This window comes from Elephantulus edwardii, unplaced genomic scaffold (genome assembly GCF_000299155.1).
Source record: "Elephantulus edwardii isolate Elephantulus edwardi_28Jun2011 unplaced genomic scaffold, EleEdw1.0 scaffold00067, whole genome shotgun sequence".
NCBI lineage: Eukaryota > Metazoa > Chordata > Mammalia > Macroscelidea > Macroscelididae > Elephantulus > Elephantulus edwardii.
The window spans coordinates 14,709,648-14,726,731 of NW_006399817.1; the positions used below are offsets into that span (position 1 = coordinate 14,709,648).

At 37.5% G+C, this 17,084-nt stretch overlaps 1 protein-coding gene across 1 annotated transcript in view; it reads right to left on the minus strand.

Annotated features, from left to right (window-relative positions):
* The window catches only part of PLCZ1 (phospholipase C, zeta 1), a 107,305-nt gene that overhangs the window by 20,077 nt on the left and 70,144 nt on the right, over positions 1-17,084 (minus strand). Inside the window, exons 8-9 of the mRNA XM_006888485.1 lie at positions 15,407-15,523; positions 10,360-10,532 (exon numbers count right to left, since the gene is read on the minus strand). Of these exons, the coding sequence (XP_006888547.1) occupies positions 10,360-10,532; positions 15,407-15,523 (290 nt within the window). The remainder of the gene's footprint in view (positions 1-10,359; positions 10,533-15,406; positions 15,524-17,084) is intronic.

Genomic DNA, 17,084 nt, shown 5'->3' on the forward strand with positions numbered 1-17,084 from the left:
CTCTGTAGACGTTCATTGAAATGAAAAATAAATAAATAAAATTAAATTTAAAATAAAAAAAAACCTTCTCTCGTTGAATTCTGGAAGATGTATCAGGAACACTAAGACAGGGCAACTAAAAACCTATTCAGAAACCAAATGGCCAAGTCCAATTACAAATACTACATTCCTGAAACAGAAAGTAGCAAACAAGTAAGCTCTAAAGAAATACCTTAGAAAGTGACTTGAGAGTAGAATTAGCAGAATTTGGATATGTATTGGATGTAAGAGTTAAAAGAGAGGATAGTTTCCAATATTCTAGCCGTGCTAATTAATTAATCAATTAATAGTGCCATTAACTGAGTGATTGAAATAAAGTAGTAGCAGCAAATTAGATTAGGAAGAAATGATGCTATTTTTTAAATTTTTTTCTATTAATAGATGTTTTATTTTAATTGTGATTTGAGTAGAAGTTCACAACCATATTGGATTTTCATTAGATTATTCATCCAGATTTTGTTTTATAAGATTTTTTTACATTAATCACAATATTTGATCATCCTCCTTTTCTATATTGCCTTTTCTCTTCACTTATTTTAAAAAGTATCCATTATATCTGAAATTTTATAGTTATGTAATTTAACACAGGTAACTTAGTCTCTACGAAGAGAAATGGGGCATCAGATTGGAGGAAGGCTCATCAACTTTATGCAGATGACATAACCCTGCTAGCTGAAACTGAGGAGGACATGAAGAGCTTGCTCCAGAAGGTCAAGGACTGCAGCCTAAGGCTCAATATCAAGAAGACAAAGATTTTCACCACTGGGCCAAATGGCAGCTCATAATAGATGATGAAGAGATTAAGATTGCTAACAGCTTCGGTTTGCTTGGTTCCACAATCAACACTCTTGGCACCAGTAGTAAAGAGATTAAAAAATTACTTGCATTGGGAAAGTCTGCTGTCAGGGACCTCTCCAAAGTACTGAAGAGCAACAATGTCAGTCTGGAGACTATGGTGTACCTGCTCCAGGCCATAGTCTTTGCAATTACATGCTATGCATCAGAAAGCTGTAAAATTATTAGGGATGATAGAAGGAGAATTGATGTCATTGAGCTGTGGTGCTGTAGAAGAGTATGGAATATACCAAGGACTGCTACGAGAACAAATAGGTTCGTCCTAGTGAGTTTGAGACCAGGTTGCTCCCTGGAGGCAAGAATTCTGAAGCTTTGTCTGACCTACTTTGGACATGTTGCAAGGAAGGACCAGTCCTTGAAAAGAAAAATCAGGCTTGGGAGGGTGGAGGGACAGCGCAAGAGAGGAAGATCCTTGTTGAAATGGATTAATTCAGTGACAGGGGTAATGGGGGTAGGTGTTTCAGAGACAATAAAGTTGGCACAGGGAGAGCAGAGTTTAAGGGTGTTGTATAAAGAGTCTCTATGAGTCACAGGTGACTTGATGACATATAACAACAACTTAGTCTGTATCTATGAAATGGAATGCATGAAGTTTGATACCTTGTTATTGGTAAGTTATAATGGACTAGTATTGGTAAATTTTAATCAGATAATAATATGATCTACTAGGCTTAGAACAATGAATTGAAGATTAATGACATTGCATTCACCTTTAAATACTACTAAAAAATTTTAGGAAATATGAAAAGACACTTCACACGTACACACAAAAATACCCCTCATTTAGATGTCTACTCAACACAAAAATAATAGACTGTAAAAGTCAACTTTTGCATTCCAGTCACCAATTACTATTGATGTGTCTGGATTACACGTTCAATCACAGTTGGTAAAAATTCTCAGTTTCTTCATCATTAGTGTTAGTGGCTGATATATATATTTCAACAATAACCTCACGAACAGATGTTCCCTTGGAGGCCTGTGAATATTTGCCTATCACTGGCAGCAATTGTTCTTAGAGACAGAACTTAATTTTTAAAGAAATATCACAATCTCTGTGTTTAAATCATTTGTTGTTATCACCATTGGGCCAATCAATAAATCTTTCTGCCTTGATGCTGTGCCTTTTCCCCTGACTTTTCTAAGAATGCTATTCTTCTCCAGGAACTGGATACTTTTTATTAGATGCACAAAGTACATAAGGAATAGTTTCAACATCCTTGTTCCTAAGGAACATTCTGACTGCACTTCTAGGACTTTAGAAAAAATTTTTACTGTTGTTCAATGCCTATAATTTAAGTATGGCTCTCCAACTTCATGAAAAACAGATAGGAACATTTCCCTAATTTGTACCATCCTTATGATTTTCACCATGCTTGAGCCTATTGTTAAGAGTCACTGTGTGAATCCTTCTCACTGAGGGTCTTTCTTTCTGTTATTAACCCTCTCCTTTTCTCATCAAGATGTCTTTCTCCAAGGACTGGCTTCTCTGATAAAATGTTCAAAGTATGAGAGACAAGGTGAAATTTCACCATCCTGGCCTCCAAAGAACACTCTGGTTTCATTTATACTAGGGCAGATACATTGGGTCTTTAGGCAATCGACAATATAGCCATTATTCTTTGACAATGCCACAATTCAAAGGCACCATTTCTTTGGTCTTCTTTATTCATTATCTAACATTCATATGCATTACTGCTGTTGCTTTTAGACACCATCGAGTTTGATTCATAGCAATTCTATAAACAGCCAATCTGAACTCTACCCTATTCTGTACCATTCCCAGCATCTCAGACATATTAGAATCCAATGCTGAAGTCATCAGGTCAATCTATCTGATTGGAGGTCATCCTCTCATTTGCTAACTCTACAGCTTTTCAAGCACGGTGTCCATTACCAAGGAATAGCCTCACCTAGCTACATGTCCAAAGTATGAAAGATGCCATCTTTGCCTCCAAGGAAAATTCTGGCTGTACATTTTCCAAGTTGTTGTTTCTAGGTGTTGTCAAGTCTATTACGACTCAAAACAACCTTACAAACAAAAAGATCTGAATCCAGTCATGTCCCATGTCATCCTCATACTTCCTAACACACAAGAGCCCAGTGCAGCAGTCACCATATCAATCCACCTGGGTGAGGGTCTTCCTCTCCTTTGCCAACCCTCCATCCTTCCCAACATCATGTCCCTCTCTAAGGAATAGCACCTCCGAGCAACATATCCATATTATGTGAGGCAAAGCCTCATCATTCTTGCCTCCAAAGAATATTCTGGCAGCACCATCTCCAAGATACATCTGTTCATTCTCTTGGCCATTCATGGGATGTTCAGTGTTCTTCTCCAACACCACAGCTCAAAGGCATCAATTCTTCTGTCACCCTTATTCATTGTCCAGGTCTTGATGCATAGCTAGTAATTGGAAAGACTATGGCCTAAATTCGATGACCCTGGTCTATCCTGTGCCAATCTCACTGTCTAAAACACATCTACCCCATTTCCCCAGTCACTGAATCAATCCATCTCATCAAGGATCTTCCTAACCTGCACTATCCCTCTACCCTGCCAAGAATGACGTTCCTCTCTAAGGACTGGTACTAGGGATATTGTAGCTGATATTAGATGGATCTTAGCTGAAAGCAGAAAATACCAGAAGAATGTCTATCTGTGTTTCATTGATTATGCAAAGGCATTTGACTGCGTGAATCATAACAGACTGTGGCTGACTCTGAGAGGAATGGGAATCCCAGAACATTTAATCATGCTAATGCGAAACCTATACTTGGACCAAGAGGCAGTCGTCAGAACAGAGCAGGGCAACACTGCATGGTTCAAAATTGGGAAGGTTGTACGCCAGGGATATGTCCTATCTCCATACCTTTTCAACCTGTATGCAGACCAGATTATCCGAGAGGCTGGGCACTATGAGGAGAAGTGTGGCGTTAGGATTGGTGGACGATCTATCAACAATCTGTGTTATGCAGATGACACAACTTTGCTCGCTGAAACTGAGGAGGACCTCATGCACTTACTGAAGAGGGTCAAGGACTGCAGCCTTCAGTATGGACTGAGGCTCAATGTCAAGAAGAAAAAAATTCTCACCACCGGACCAATCGGTAGCATCAGGATGGATGGCGAAGAGATTGAGAGTGTTCACAGCTTCAGTTTGCTCGGCTCCACGGTCAACACTCTTGGCACCAGTAGCCAGGAAATCAAAAAATGTATTGCGATGGGAAATTCTGCTGTTAGGGACCTCTCTAAAGTACTCAAGAGCAACGGTGTCTCTCCGAAGACTAAGGTGCACCTGATAGAGGCCATGGTTTTTGTAATCACTTGTTATGTATCAGAGAGTTGGACAATGACTAGGGAGGATAGAAGGAGAATTGATGCCTTTGAGCTGTGGTGCTGGAGAAGAGTATTGAATGTACCATGGACTGCAAAGAAAACAAACAGATTCATCCTAGAGGGGATTAAACCAGGCTGCTCCTTGGAGGCAAGGATTCTGGGGCTTCGTCTGACATACTTTGGACATGTTGTAAGGAGAGACAGGTCTTTAGAGAGGGACATCATGCTGGGTAAAGTAGAGAAACAGCACAGGAGGGGAAGACCCTCTATGAGGTGGATTGATTCAGTGACTGGGGTAATCAGGATGGGTGTGTCAGAGGCAATGAGATTGGTAGGGGATAGAGCACGGCTTAGGGCTGTTGTACATAGGGTCGCTATGAGTCCCAAACCACTCAACGGCACATAACAACAACAACAACTAAGGACCAATTTTTCCTTGCAACCTACCCAAAAATAGGCCAGATGAAGCTTCAGAATCCTTGCCTCCAAGGAGCAGCCTGGTTTCACCCTCTCCAAGATGAACATGTTTGTTCTCTTAGCAATCCATGGTATGTTCAATACTCTTCTCCAACACCACAGCTCAAAGGTATCAATTTCCCTTCTATCATCTCTAGTCATTATCCAGCTCTTTGGTGCATAGCAAGTGATTGCAAAGACCATGGCTTATATCAGGCACATGGTAGTCACTATACTGACGTTGTTGCTCTTCAGGCCAGGCATAGGAAGCAAAAAAAAAATGCACAAGTTTGCATCAGATTCACCTTAGTCTTAACGCTAACATCCTTGCTCTTTAAAGCTTTAGATAGGTCCTTGAAAGTAAATTTCCCAAATGTAACACGTTTTGATTTATTGACTGCTTGTTGTTATTGTAGGTGTTGCTATGGGCTGTCTAGTTTAGTATGACTCATTGCAACCTTACAAACAGTATATCTGAACCGTGTCCTATCCTGTGCCATCCTCGTCATCTCTGACACACGTGAGTCCATTGCTACAATCACTATGTCAATCTGTCTTGTTGAGACTCATCCTCTCTTTCGCTGACTCTTCCGTACATGATATTCCTTTCCAAGGAATAGCCTTTCCTAGCACTATGCCTCAAGTATGGGAGATAAAGCTTCATTATTATTGTCTTCAAAGAGCATTGTAGTTTCACCTTCTCCAAGACATATTTGTTTGTGCAAGGGATATTCAGCATCATCATTCAAAGATATAGATTCATCTCTTGTCATCCCTACTCATCATCTATCTTTCCGGGGTACAGCAAGTGAGTGGAAAAATGATGGCTTTAATCAGGTGCACCTTAGCTTTAGACTGACATTGAAGCTCTTCCTGGCTTTGAGGAAGTCCCTGACAGCAGACTTTATCAATGCTATATGTCTCCAGGTTTCCTGGGTATTGCTGCAAAGGTGTTGATTATGGATGCAAGTAAGATAAAATTGTTGACAATTTCAATTTTCTCTTCATCTAGCATGAAGTTTTCCATTAGCCTAGTGGTATGCTTTTTGTTTTTTGGATGTTGAGATGTAATCCACACTGAAGGCTGTATGTAGTCCTTAACCCTCTGTAGCAAGCATCTCAAGCCCTCCTCACTTCCAGCAAGCAAGGTTGTGTCATCTGCATAGCATAATGAAGGAGGAAACTAAAGCTGCATTTAAGGCAATGGCAAAAATTTAGGTCTCAGGAATTGATGGGATACCAAGTAACATGTTCCAACTAACAGATGTACCTCTGGACATGCTCACCAGTCTGCAACAGGAAGTTTGGAAGACAGCGACCTAACCAAAATACTGGAAGAGATTCCACATTTGTTCTCATTCTAAAGAAAGGTTACTGACCCAACAAGTGTGAAGATTATAGAATAATATCATTAATATTACATGCAAGCAAAACATTGTTGAAGATCATTCAAAAACAGCTGGAACATTACATTGACAGACAATTGCCAGAAGCTTAAGTTGGGTTTAGATAAGGTTGAGGAACCAGGGATATCATTGCTAATGTCAAATGGATCCTGGCTGAAAGCAGCAAATACCAAAAGAATGACAATTTGTGTTTCATTAACTGTGCAAAGGCATTTTATTGTGTGAATCATAATAACGTATGACTAGTATAGACAATAATGGAAATTCCAGAACATTTGATCATATTTATGCAAAACTTACACCCAGACCAAGAACCTGTTATCTGAACAGAGCAAGGGAACACTGCATGGTTTGGATTCAGGAATACATCACGGCTCTTTTATCAATTACCTATTCAGGGTCTATGCTGAGAAAATCATTCAAGAAACTGGTATTTATGAAGAGTGTGGCATCAGGATAAGAGGAACACTCATCAACAACTTGCTTTATTCAATGTCTGCTGAAACCATGGTTCAAATTCACCAGCTGCTCTACAGAAGATGAGATTTATGACCTCGTAAAACCCACTGGAGGGTCAGCTATGAATCAGCTCTAACTTGACAGCAATGAGTTGACTATTTTTGTTGATGAAGCAGCTACTCACTTTTGACTCTTACTCTCTAGGTATTTGCTTCTGAATACTGCACTTGGTAAATTGTGATTCATCATGTCTTCCCATCTTTCCATGTAAAAGGACAGTAGTTTGCTCTGTTACTTCAGCTCTCTAACAGATCTCAAGAGAGTTGCATTTTCCAGCTTTTTTCTTCTTTTGAGCAGGAGAGTGGCAACCTCCAAGTTCTTTACATAGCAGACTAGTAATTGTACTTGTGCCTTTTTTATAGAGAAATACTAAAAAAGAGGCTTTCAATCCTCTAATTGAGATCATCTAAAAATGTCAGCACTGTGGATGTATGCACGGCAGTTAAAGTCATGAATTAAATAACTCCAAAAAAATATATAGTTTGAAATAAAGTTTAAGATTAAAGCCTTAAAAGAGGCAAGCACTTCAGGGGCAGGAAGAGAATGGAATAAAAGCAAATGAGAAAGAATAGCTTAGCTGGTAGAATAAAAAGAGAGAGTACAACTATAGATGTATAACAAAGAAATCTATGTGAAAAAAGAGGAGAATTTACACAGTGACTGAATCACCTCTTTTCAGTAGAAAAATGACTGAAAGTACAAAGAGGATGCCAAAGTTGTAATAACATTGTAAGTTAAAGGCTAATATATTGCCAGATTCTAGAATGAATGCCAAATAATAAATTGGTGGCTGTGTTTAGTATTATAAGCTATTTCTGTGAATTAAGTATCTGTTCCTACTTTGGAGTCACAAAATCCTAAACAGCCCAAAAGTCACCTATGTTCTTCACTGAAGCTGTTATCCTGCAGGGAACAGAACCATTTCAATCCCATTCCCCTTTCCTGTACTCTCTTTCCATATTAGTATCTGTGTGATGGTCCCAAACATCCTTTATTTGCTATGGGTATAATAGTGAGGAGTTGTTGTTGTTGTTGTTGTTGTTGTGTGCCGTCGAGTCGTTTTCGACTCATAGCGACCCTATGCACAACAGCCCTAAACCCTGCTCTATCCTGTGCCAACCGCACCGCCTCTGACACACCATCCCGATTACCCCAGTCACCGAATCAATCCATCTCAGAGAGGGTCTTCCCCTCCTGCGCTGTCCCTCCACCCTCCCAAGCATGATGTCCCTCTCCAAGGACCCGTCCCTCCTGGCAACATGTCCAAAGTATGTCAGACGAAAATAGTGAGGAGAGTATTAAATATATTATGTACTTCCAAGAAAATAGGCCTGGCCTGGAGAAGGTTCTCCTTGGAGGCAAGGATTTTGAGGCTCTGTCTCACATATTTTGGGCATGATGCCAGGAAGGATAAGTCATTGGAGAAGGACTTCATGCTTGAATGCGTGGAGGGACAGCACAGGAAAGGAAGATTCCATATGAGAAGGACTGACAGAGTTATTGGGGTAATGAGAATAGGTGTCTCTAGGACAGTGAGATTGGCTCAAGATAGGGCAAGGTTCAGAGCTATTGTGCATAGGGTCACTATGAGTCAGTTGATCAATGGCACACACCACCAACAACACAAAATGGTGAAGACTTATTAAAATCTGTGATGTTATGATAGTGGTGGAAGAAGTTGAGATGGGAGTAGTCATGAAAGAATTACCCTTAGGGGAAATTCTAACTTTACACAGTCTCAGGTAGCCCATTGTCTCAGGTAGTTTCAGAGCTCACACTAGCAGAGTTACTTTAGGTTGTAATATGAGACACAACAAACCTAGCCAAGGGCAGTAATATAAGTATTTATCAAATAGCTAAAATAAGATCTTAAATGGTTTCTAGGGTTCTAGTAACATCTTCGTAAAGTTGAAAAAAATGATTAAGACCACCTGAATCTTGTTGCTTTAAAAACATGTATATTAACAGTCTAAAATAAGATTGCATTTCGATAACATCTTTAGAAAAGAAATGTATCATTTGTGATCCAGAAGGTCAAAACTTTAGAAAAATCTTTACTACTGGAAATAATATCTTTAAGACTTCTGCTTTTGCTGTCAATAAAATTACACAATGATACAATAAAACAAGAGATGAAATAATAAGAGAATTCCCTGAGGGAGAAGTTACTGGATATGACACAGACAGAAATAAAAAAGAAGCAATATGAAGTAAATAAAAATGAGAGGAATGAACTAATAATGGGAGAGACAATTTCAGATCCACACTAGAATCAATAAAATATAAAATCAGCTGCAGACCTTGGATCATCAATATAGCAAAAAATATATTAAATACTCTTTCAAAGTGCAAAGAAAAGAAGTAAGTGCTAACATTGGCACAAATAAATGGACACAGAGTGTGTATATATATATATATATATATATGAAAAATATGGAATACTTAAAATTTCCAGATAAGAAAATGAAATTCAAATACATAATTGAAGAAAAGACTATGAAGTGTAACAACTAATTCTGGAAATTGTTGCTGTTATTGAATGTCATAAAGTACATCACTTTGCCTTATCCTACACTATTCTCATTATAACTCCCATGTTCCATTGTAGTCCATTGTTGTCACTGTGTCAACCCATCTCATTGAGGTTCTTTTCCATTTGTTCTCTACTTTTCCAAGTCTTTTTCCAATGTCTGGTGTCTCCTGAGGGAGTCTGGTGGCTTAGTGGTAAGGAATTGTGCTGACAACACAAAGGTACGTGGTTTGAATGCACCAGCTGCTCCATAGGGTATAGAAGGGCAATCTCACATGTGATTTACTGCCTCTGGAAACTCTCTAGAGGGTCAGCTATGAGTTGGTTCTTATTAGATAGTATACAACAAAAACAGTGCAATTTGTTCAAAGTATGTGGGATGAAATTTCACCCTCCTTGCCTCTTAAGAAGCACTTTGGTTTTACTTTCTCTAGATTTGTTTGTTCTTTTGGCAGTTTCAGAACTCTGCAACATCATAATTTAAAAGCATCAATTCTTCTTCAGTCTTCTGAAACACTTTAGTCTTTTAAGTGACATTCTTTGCTCTCTAGTACTACAAAGAGGTTCTTGCAGCAAATTTTGCCAATTGCAACATGTCTTTTGATTTTTTTTTCATTGTTATACATGAGTGTTGATTGTGGGTCCAAGCAAAAAAAGTTACTGATGTCAATATTTTCTCAATTTCTCATGATGTTGTGTTTAGATCTAGTTGTGAGAATGTGTTTTCCTGATGTTGAGATATAACCCATATTGAAGGTTGTAGTCTTTGATCTTATAATTGGTTTAAGATTTCAATTTCTGCAAGCAAAAGTGTATTAACAAATCCTAGAATTGATTAGTAATTTTTTTTTACAAGTTGAGGGAAAGCAGGACAATCACAAAATAGATTTTGTAGATATAAGACTTCTCCACAATTAATAGTCTTCCTATTAAAGCCATAACAACAGTGGCATAATATAAATAGACATTTGAAAGGAAAAGGATTTAGAGCCAATATTTCCAATCACACTCAGGTAATTTATGCAAAGAAGTCAACAGAAAAATAATTTCAGATATAAAAGAATGCTGAAATTCCATCCCCTTATAGTGGCTGAAAAGATTTTGAAAGCTTTATAAATAATTATGGAAAAACTAATATCATCAAAAACAATAATTTATAGTATACTTAATATGTCCAAATAACAATATAAGGAGGAAAACATAATTAAACTTACCCTTATTGTAAGTGTAATTGGTTTAGTGACTCGGAATGATTCACTTGGATCAAACTTTAAGTTTATGTCTCTTAAGAAATGTGGTTTCAGAACATATCCAGAACCACCATTGTCCAAAAATTTTCCAATTTGTAGATCCATAGGCAGACCAGGAGTCTGGAAATTTAAGGCCACTATGGGGAAAAATTATTTTTATATTTTTAGAAAATAGTATAGTTTAAAAAGTACAGTTAAATAATTCTCTGAAAAAATGTTCTTAGCCCAATAATTCATAGATTTAAAATATATTTCTCTTGCCATGTCTAAATAAGCATGTGAAAGTGAGTTTTAAAACTTAATCTATATGTTAAATTATTTTAAAGCTTAAGAAAAATCTAAAAATGATAATACATGCTATAAACTAGCAACATATATGCCAGATAAATAAAAAAAAACATTGTAATTGTAAAATAAAATCAGCACAATAAACGAAGGAAATAGAAAGTACCAACTATATTATTCTTTCAGGTTCAAAGAGGTATTGTCACTTGAGGAGAAATAATGTGCAGGGTGAAAAACTAGTTATTAAAATATAGAAGTATGTTTTCATGGTTTGGTAGACACTGTATTATTCAGTACCAATACCAGTCCCAAATAACCTCACTTTACCACTCCCCTCAAAGATATAGGTCTCTCCCCATTAAGTAGCAGAATTAATACCCAGTGCTTTCTGACTGATTAGTGATAGCTGTTCAGCTTTAGAATAAAGACGACTTGGATGAAAATTAAGAACAATGTATATTATCTTAAGCATTCTAAAGATTAAATACCTGTGTGCATCAAAAAACTTTTCCCAGTAGGGTGAAAAGAAAACTTACTGACTTGGAAAAACATTTGGCATTACCAACTCAGACAAGGATAATTTACAGAGTCCTACAAGGCCTCCATAGGAAAAACACCGATAACACAATTACACAAAACAGGCAAAAGATATGTAAAGGCTTTTCACAGAGAAAGATATTCAGATGGCCAATGGATACATGAAGAAATACTTAAAATCACTGTCAGTATAAGACATGCAAATCAAAACCACAATGAGATATCATCTCAGCCCAGTAACAATAGCAAAGTTAAACAGGACAGCGAATGCTAAATCTTGAGAGGAAGCGGAGTGATAGGAACTCTCATACACTGTTGATGGGATTTTAAAATGGTGCAACCGCTCTGGAAGGCAGAATGGTGTTTCCTAAAAAGCTCAACATAGAAATTCCACATGACACAGCTGTTCCACTGCTAAGAATATATCCCGAAATAATTAGAACTGAGACAGAAACAGAGATGTGTATACCAATGTTCATAGTAACATTTCACAAACACAAGTACATGAAAACAGCCCAAATGTCCAACCACAACTGAATGAATTGAGAAGTTGTTGTATATTCACATGATGGAGTGCTATACAGAACTCAGGAACAGTGATTTTGTAAATCACTTCCTAACTTGGGAGGAACTGAACAGAGAGCATTATGCTGAGTGAATTAACTCAGTCTCTTAAGGACAAATACTGCAAAAAAACTATTGTTGTAGAAATAGAATTATAACTGGTGAAAAGTGTATGAGTATTCAAGGGGGAAGAGTGGGAGCAGAGAGTTGAGGATGGGCAGGTAGAAAATCACAGGGTTGCAAAATTTCGTGGGGGGAAGGAGGGATGGGTAAAGAAAACAGAAAAGATAAGAGTGGGAGTCTGTAAAGACAAGATAATGGTGGATAGTTCAATGATGATTAATTTTATAAAACATGAACTTTCTATGTAAACTAATATAAAATTATTTTTTTAAAAAGCCTGGTTAACATACATTGTTGTTGTTATTATGTGTCACCAAGTCGCTTGTGACTCATAGCAATCCTATGTACAAGAGCCCTAAATGCCATTCTATCCTGTGCCAACCTTGCCATCTCAAACACACATTCCCACCACTCCACTCACAGGATCCATCTCATGGAGGATCTTCCTCTCCTGTGCTGTCCCTCCACTCTCCCAAACATGACGTCCCTCTCCAAGGACCAGTCCCTCCTTGCAACATGCCCAAAGTATGTCAGACAAAGCTTCAGAATCCTTGACTCCAAGGAGCATTCTGGCTTCATCCTCTCCAGGGCAAACCTGTTTGTTCTCCTAGCAGTCCATGGTATATTTAACACTCTTCTCCAGAACCACAGCTCAAAGGCATCAATTCTCCTCTCATCCTTATTCACTGTCCAGCTCTCCGATGCATAGCACATAATTGCAAAGACTATATCTTGCTTGTATGTGATATCAATGATACTGTTTCATAATTTCCACACTCTATCGGTTTGCCTTAACAGCACATAACAAAATCAACATCAATTACAATGCATGTGTATATATATTCAATATATATATAATGCATGTATATATATATATATTCAATATATATGTATAACGCATGGATATATCTATTAAATATATATATAATGATATATATCATTATATATATCATTATATATGTATATCATTATATATATATATATGCATTTGTCATTTTGTAATCAATGTTGTTTTTGTTATGTGTTGTTAAGGCTAACCAATAGTGTGTGGAAATTATCAAACAGTATCAGTGATATCACATGCAAGCAAGATTCTGCTGAATATTATTTTAAAAAAAAGCCTGGAACAGCACATCAACAGAAAACTGCCAGAAGTCCAGGCTGGATTTAGAAGAGGCCATGGCACTAGGTATATTATAGCTAAATGTCAGATATTATAGCTAATGTCAGATCTTCGCTGAAAGCAGAAAGTACCAGAGGACTGTCTATGTTCATTGACTATGCAAAGGCTTTGACTATGTGGATCACAACAAACTATGGCTGACTCTGAGAAGAATGGCAATCCCAGAACAGTTGATTATGCTTATGTGAAACCTATACTTGGACCAGGAGGTAGTTGTCAGAACAGAGCAAGAAAACACTGAAAATTGGGAACACTGAAAATTTCAAAATTGGGAAAGGTGTGCATCATAGATGTGTCCTATCTCTATATCTTTTCAATCTATATGCAGAACAGGTTATCCAGGAAGCCGGGCTCTACGAGAAGTGTGGCATCAGGACTCGTGGTAGACTCATCAACAATTTTCGTTATGCAGATGACACAACCCTGCGTGCTGAAACAGAGGAGGACATGAAGTACTTGCTGCAGAAGGACAAAGACTGCAGCTTTCACTATGGATTGAAGCTCAACATCAAGAAAACAAAGATTCTCACCACTGGGCCGATTGACAACATGAGGATGGATGGTGAGAGATTGATATTGTTGACAGCTTCAATTTGCTTGAGTCTACAATCAACATTCTTGATATCAGCAGACAGGAAAATAAAAGACAAAAAGCCATGGGAAAGTCTGCTGTAAGAGACCTCTCCAAAGTACTGAAGAGCAACAGTGTCAGTCTGGAGACTAACGTGTACCTGATACAGGTCATTGTCTTTGCAATTACTTGCTATGCATAGAGAACTGGACAATGACTAGGGATGAAATAAGGAAAGTTGAAACCTTTGAGCTGTTGTTCTGGAAAAGGGTATTGAATATACCATGGACTGCTAGGATAACAAACTGATTCATCCCAGAGAGGGTGAAGCCAGACTGCTCCTTGGAAGCAATGATTCTGAAACTGTCTCGCATACTTTGGACATGTTGCAAGGAGGGACCAATTCTTGGAGAGGGATGTCATGTTTGGGAAGGTGGAGGGGCAGCGCAGGAGAGGAAGACCCTCGATGAGATGGATTGATTCAGTGACTGGGGTAATAGGGGTAGGTGTGTCAGAGACAATAAGATTGGCAAGGGATAGAGCAGGGTTTAGGGCTGTTGCACATAGGGTTGCTATGAGTCTCAGGCAACTTGGCAGCACATAACAACAACAATAACAACAACATTACTGAGTTGAAACTGACTCATAGCTAACCCTCCAATGGATTTTCTGAATTATGAAATTATACTGTAGGAGATTGTCCATCTTTCACCAGAGCAGCTCAATGGATTGGAACCACATGACTTTGGGTAGCTAGAGCAACTCGTTGCTGCTAGACCACAAAAACTCCATCTAGGTTGTAATTCATGGCTGTCAAGTCAAAACAGATCTACATTTGACCCACCAGCATATATTCAGAGACTATAAATTGTACTGGAAGAGATTTGCCCATCTTGCTCCATAGAGTAACTGGTAAATTCAAACTGTTTGCCCTTGTGTTGGTAGCACAACTCTCCGTCCGCTAAGATCACCAAGGTACCCATGTTACAGTACATGTAAATATATATTGTTGTTGTGTACCATTGAGTCAGAATTGACCCATATCTAACCCTCCAGTGAGTTTTCAGTGGCAGTAAAATCATACATAGGAGAAGACCCATCCTTCCCCCACAGAGCTGTTGATGTATTTGAACCACCTGCAGCACAGCTTCTTAACACTACCTCCTATTCACACTGTTATTGTTTGCTTTCTATGCCTTTGGAATTTCAATGCAACTTGTTACCAGTAGGCCACAAGAGCTCTCTTCTACCCTAGAAACCACTACTGAATCTTAGTTTCTATAGAATTATATCTCCTAGACATTTCCTGTTAGTGAGATCATTTTATAACTGATTTATTTTATTCCATTTAATAGTTTCAAGGTTCAACCATATAGTATCTTGCACTAATATAGAAGCTAGTATAAAGCATAAAAGGTAAAGGTAAAATGATTTGGCAACTATTTAAATACATATTTCTAGTAAAATAACTTGATAATAAATATCTCCTTTCCTTTATTTTTGGTTTCCTTTCCTCAATTGTCTCCATTTGTATCTCATACTGACTCCTCACCTAGATTTGTCCCCTGTAAGTCATTCAGACATGAATTCCACCCCCAAAACTAGTGATTCTCTATTATTGCCTGCTCTTGAAAATCATGTTTTACAGGAAACATCTTCAAAAGTATAAAAAAATTTTTAAAACAACCCCAAAACGGAACAAAGTTTACTTTCTTTTACTTTTGCAAATAGTATTTTAAATAACATACCCATTTGACAACCTACGTTCCAGAAGTCTTGAGGATTAAAATTAGAAGAGGTTGTTCTTGTTGCTTTGGGATATATTCTGGTAATGAATCTCTGAGTATGTATAATAAATTCTTTTGCTAAAGAAAAAAAATTAAGCACAGAGAAATAATTCCAACAAAAATGAAATTGCCTACTATTTTATATACTATAAATTATGTATATCTATCATATTTTGTTATGCTCAACCTTAACAATATGTGCAATATATGGGTTTCAAAATAAATCCAGACCTTTATGTTTGACAGTATAATCTGATGTTAAAAAAATACAATTTATGAATAAGGCGCACCTGATACAGAGCATGATCTTTACAATCACTTGCTTTGCGTCAGAAAGCTGGACAATGACTACGGATGATTGAAGGAGAATTGATGCCTTTGAGCTGTGGTGTTGGAGAAGAGAACTGAATATACCATGGACTGCTAAGAGAACAAAAAAGTTTGCCCTGGGGAGGATGAAACCAGGCTGCTCCTTGGAGGCAAGGATTCCGAAGCTTTGTCTGTCATACTTTGGACATATTGCAAGGAGGGAACAGTCCTTGGAGAGGGATGTTATGCTTGGGAGGGTGGAGGGACAGCACAGGAGAGGAAGACTCTCAATGAGATGGATTGATTCAGTGACTGGGGTATAGAGGGTAGGTGTGTCAGATACAGTGAAATTGGCACAAGATAGAGCAGGGTTTAGGGCTGTTGTAAATAGGACAGGTATAAGTCACAGGTGACTCGACAGTATGTAACAACAACAACATGTATACTATTAATTTATTTGAGATGAAAATTAATTAAAGTACTTATTATCTTTTTACAAATTAATTTTACTTTGATCTGTAAGTATGTAAAATTCCAAAATAAAATATTTCCATTTTTTTCCTCAAAACAGCCTATTTCTTCAATTTTGTTCTTTTCCTGTTGACCTATCACAGAAAAGTAGAATCACATGTAAATGATATAAAGCTCTATAATGCAAACCAAATTAATCAAGTTGAATAATTTATAGCTTCTCAGAGTTGAAGGAAACTTATAATTATGCAGTTCTGTTCCCAACTCCTCACTCTAACAAATTCTTCAAAAACTTATTCATGATCTGTTTGCACCCCTCCATTTACAAAAACAAAACAAAACAAAACCCCCTCACTATCTCCCAGGACTTCTAATTACTTCAAAGTTCTTCATTATTGAGAAAATGGTTCCATACTGTAGAATATATTCATATATGCATGCATATATATGTTTATATATACATATGCAGACAGATGTATATAATGTACTTAAATCTCTATATATTATTTATAAATGTCTATTTGTATCGTATTTAAGTCAGCTGCAGTTTGACTCTAGCATCTTTTACTATTAGACATCTTTAAATTTTTAAATCTTTAAAATATTTATTTTAAAATATTTTATGCTTTTCCAAGATTCTTCTTATAATAAGCATATAGTGTTCCTGCAACCATTTCTGCTAATAGTGAGGTCTTTCAAAAATCTTTCTTTCCACCTCCCTCTCTCCCTTTCCCCACCCCTTTCATTATCTCTGTCTTGCTCTCTTTCTCGCTCTCACATTAAGTTGGAATCAACTCCTAGCTGTTCCTCCAGTGGGGTTTCAGAGGCTATAAATTACATAGGAGGACATAGAAGACAG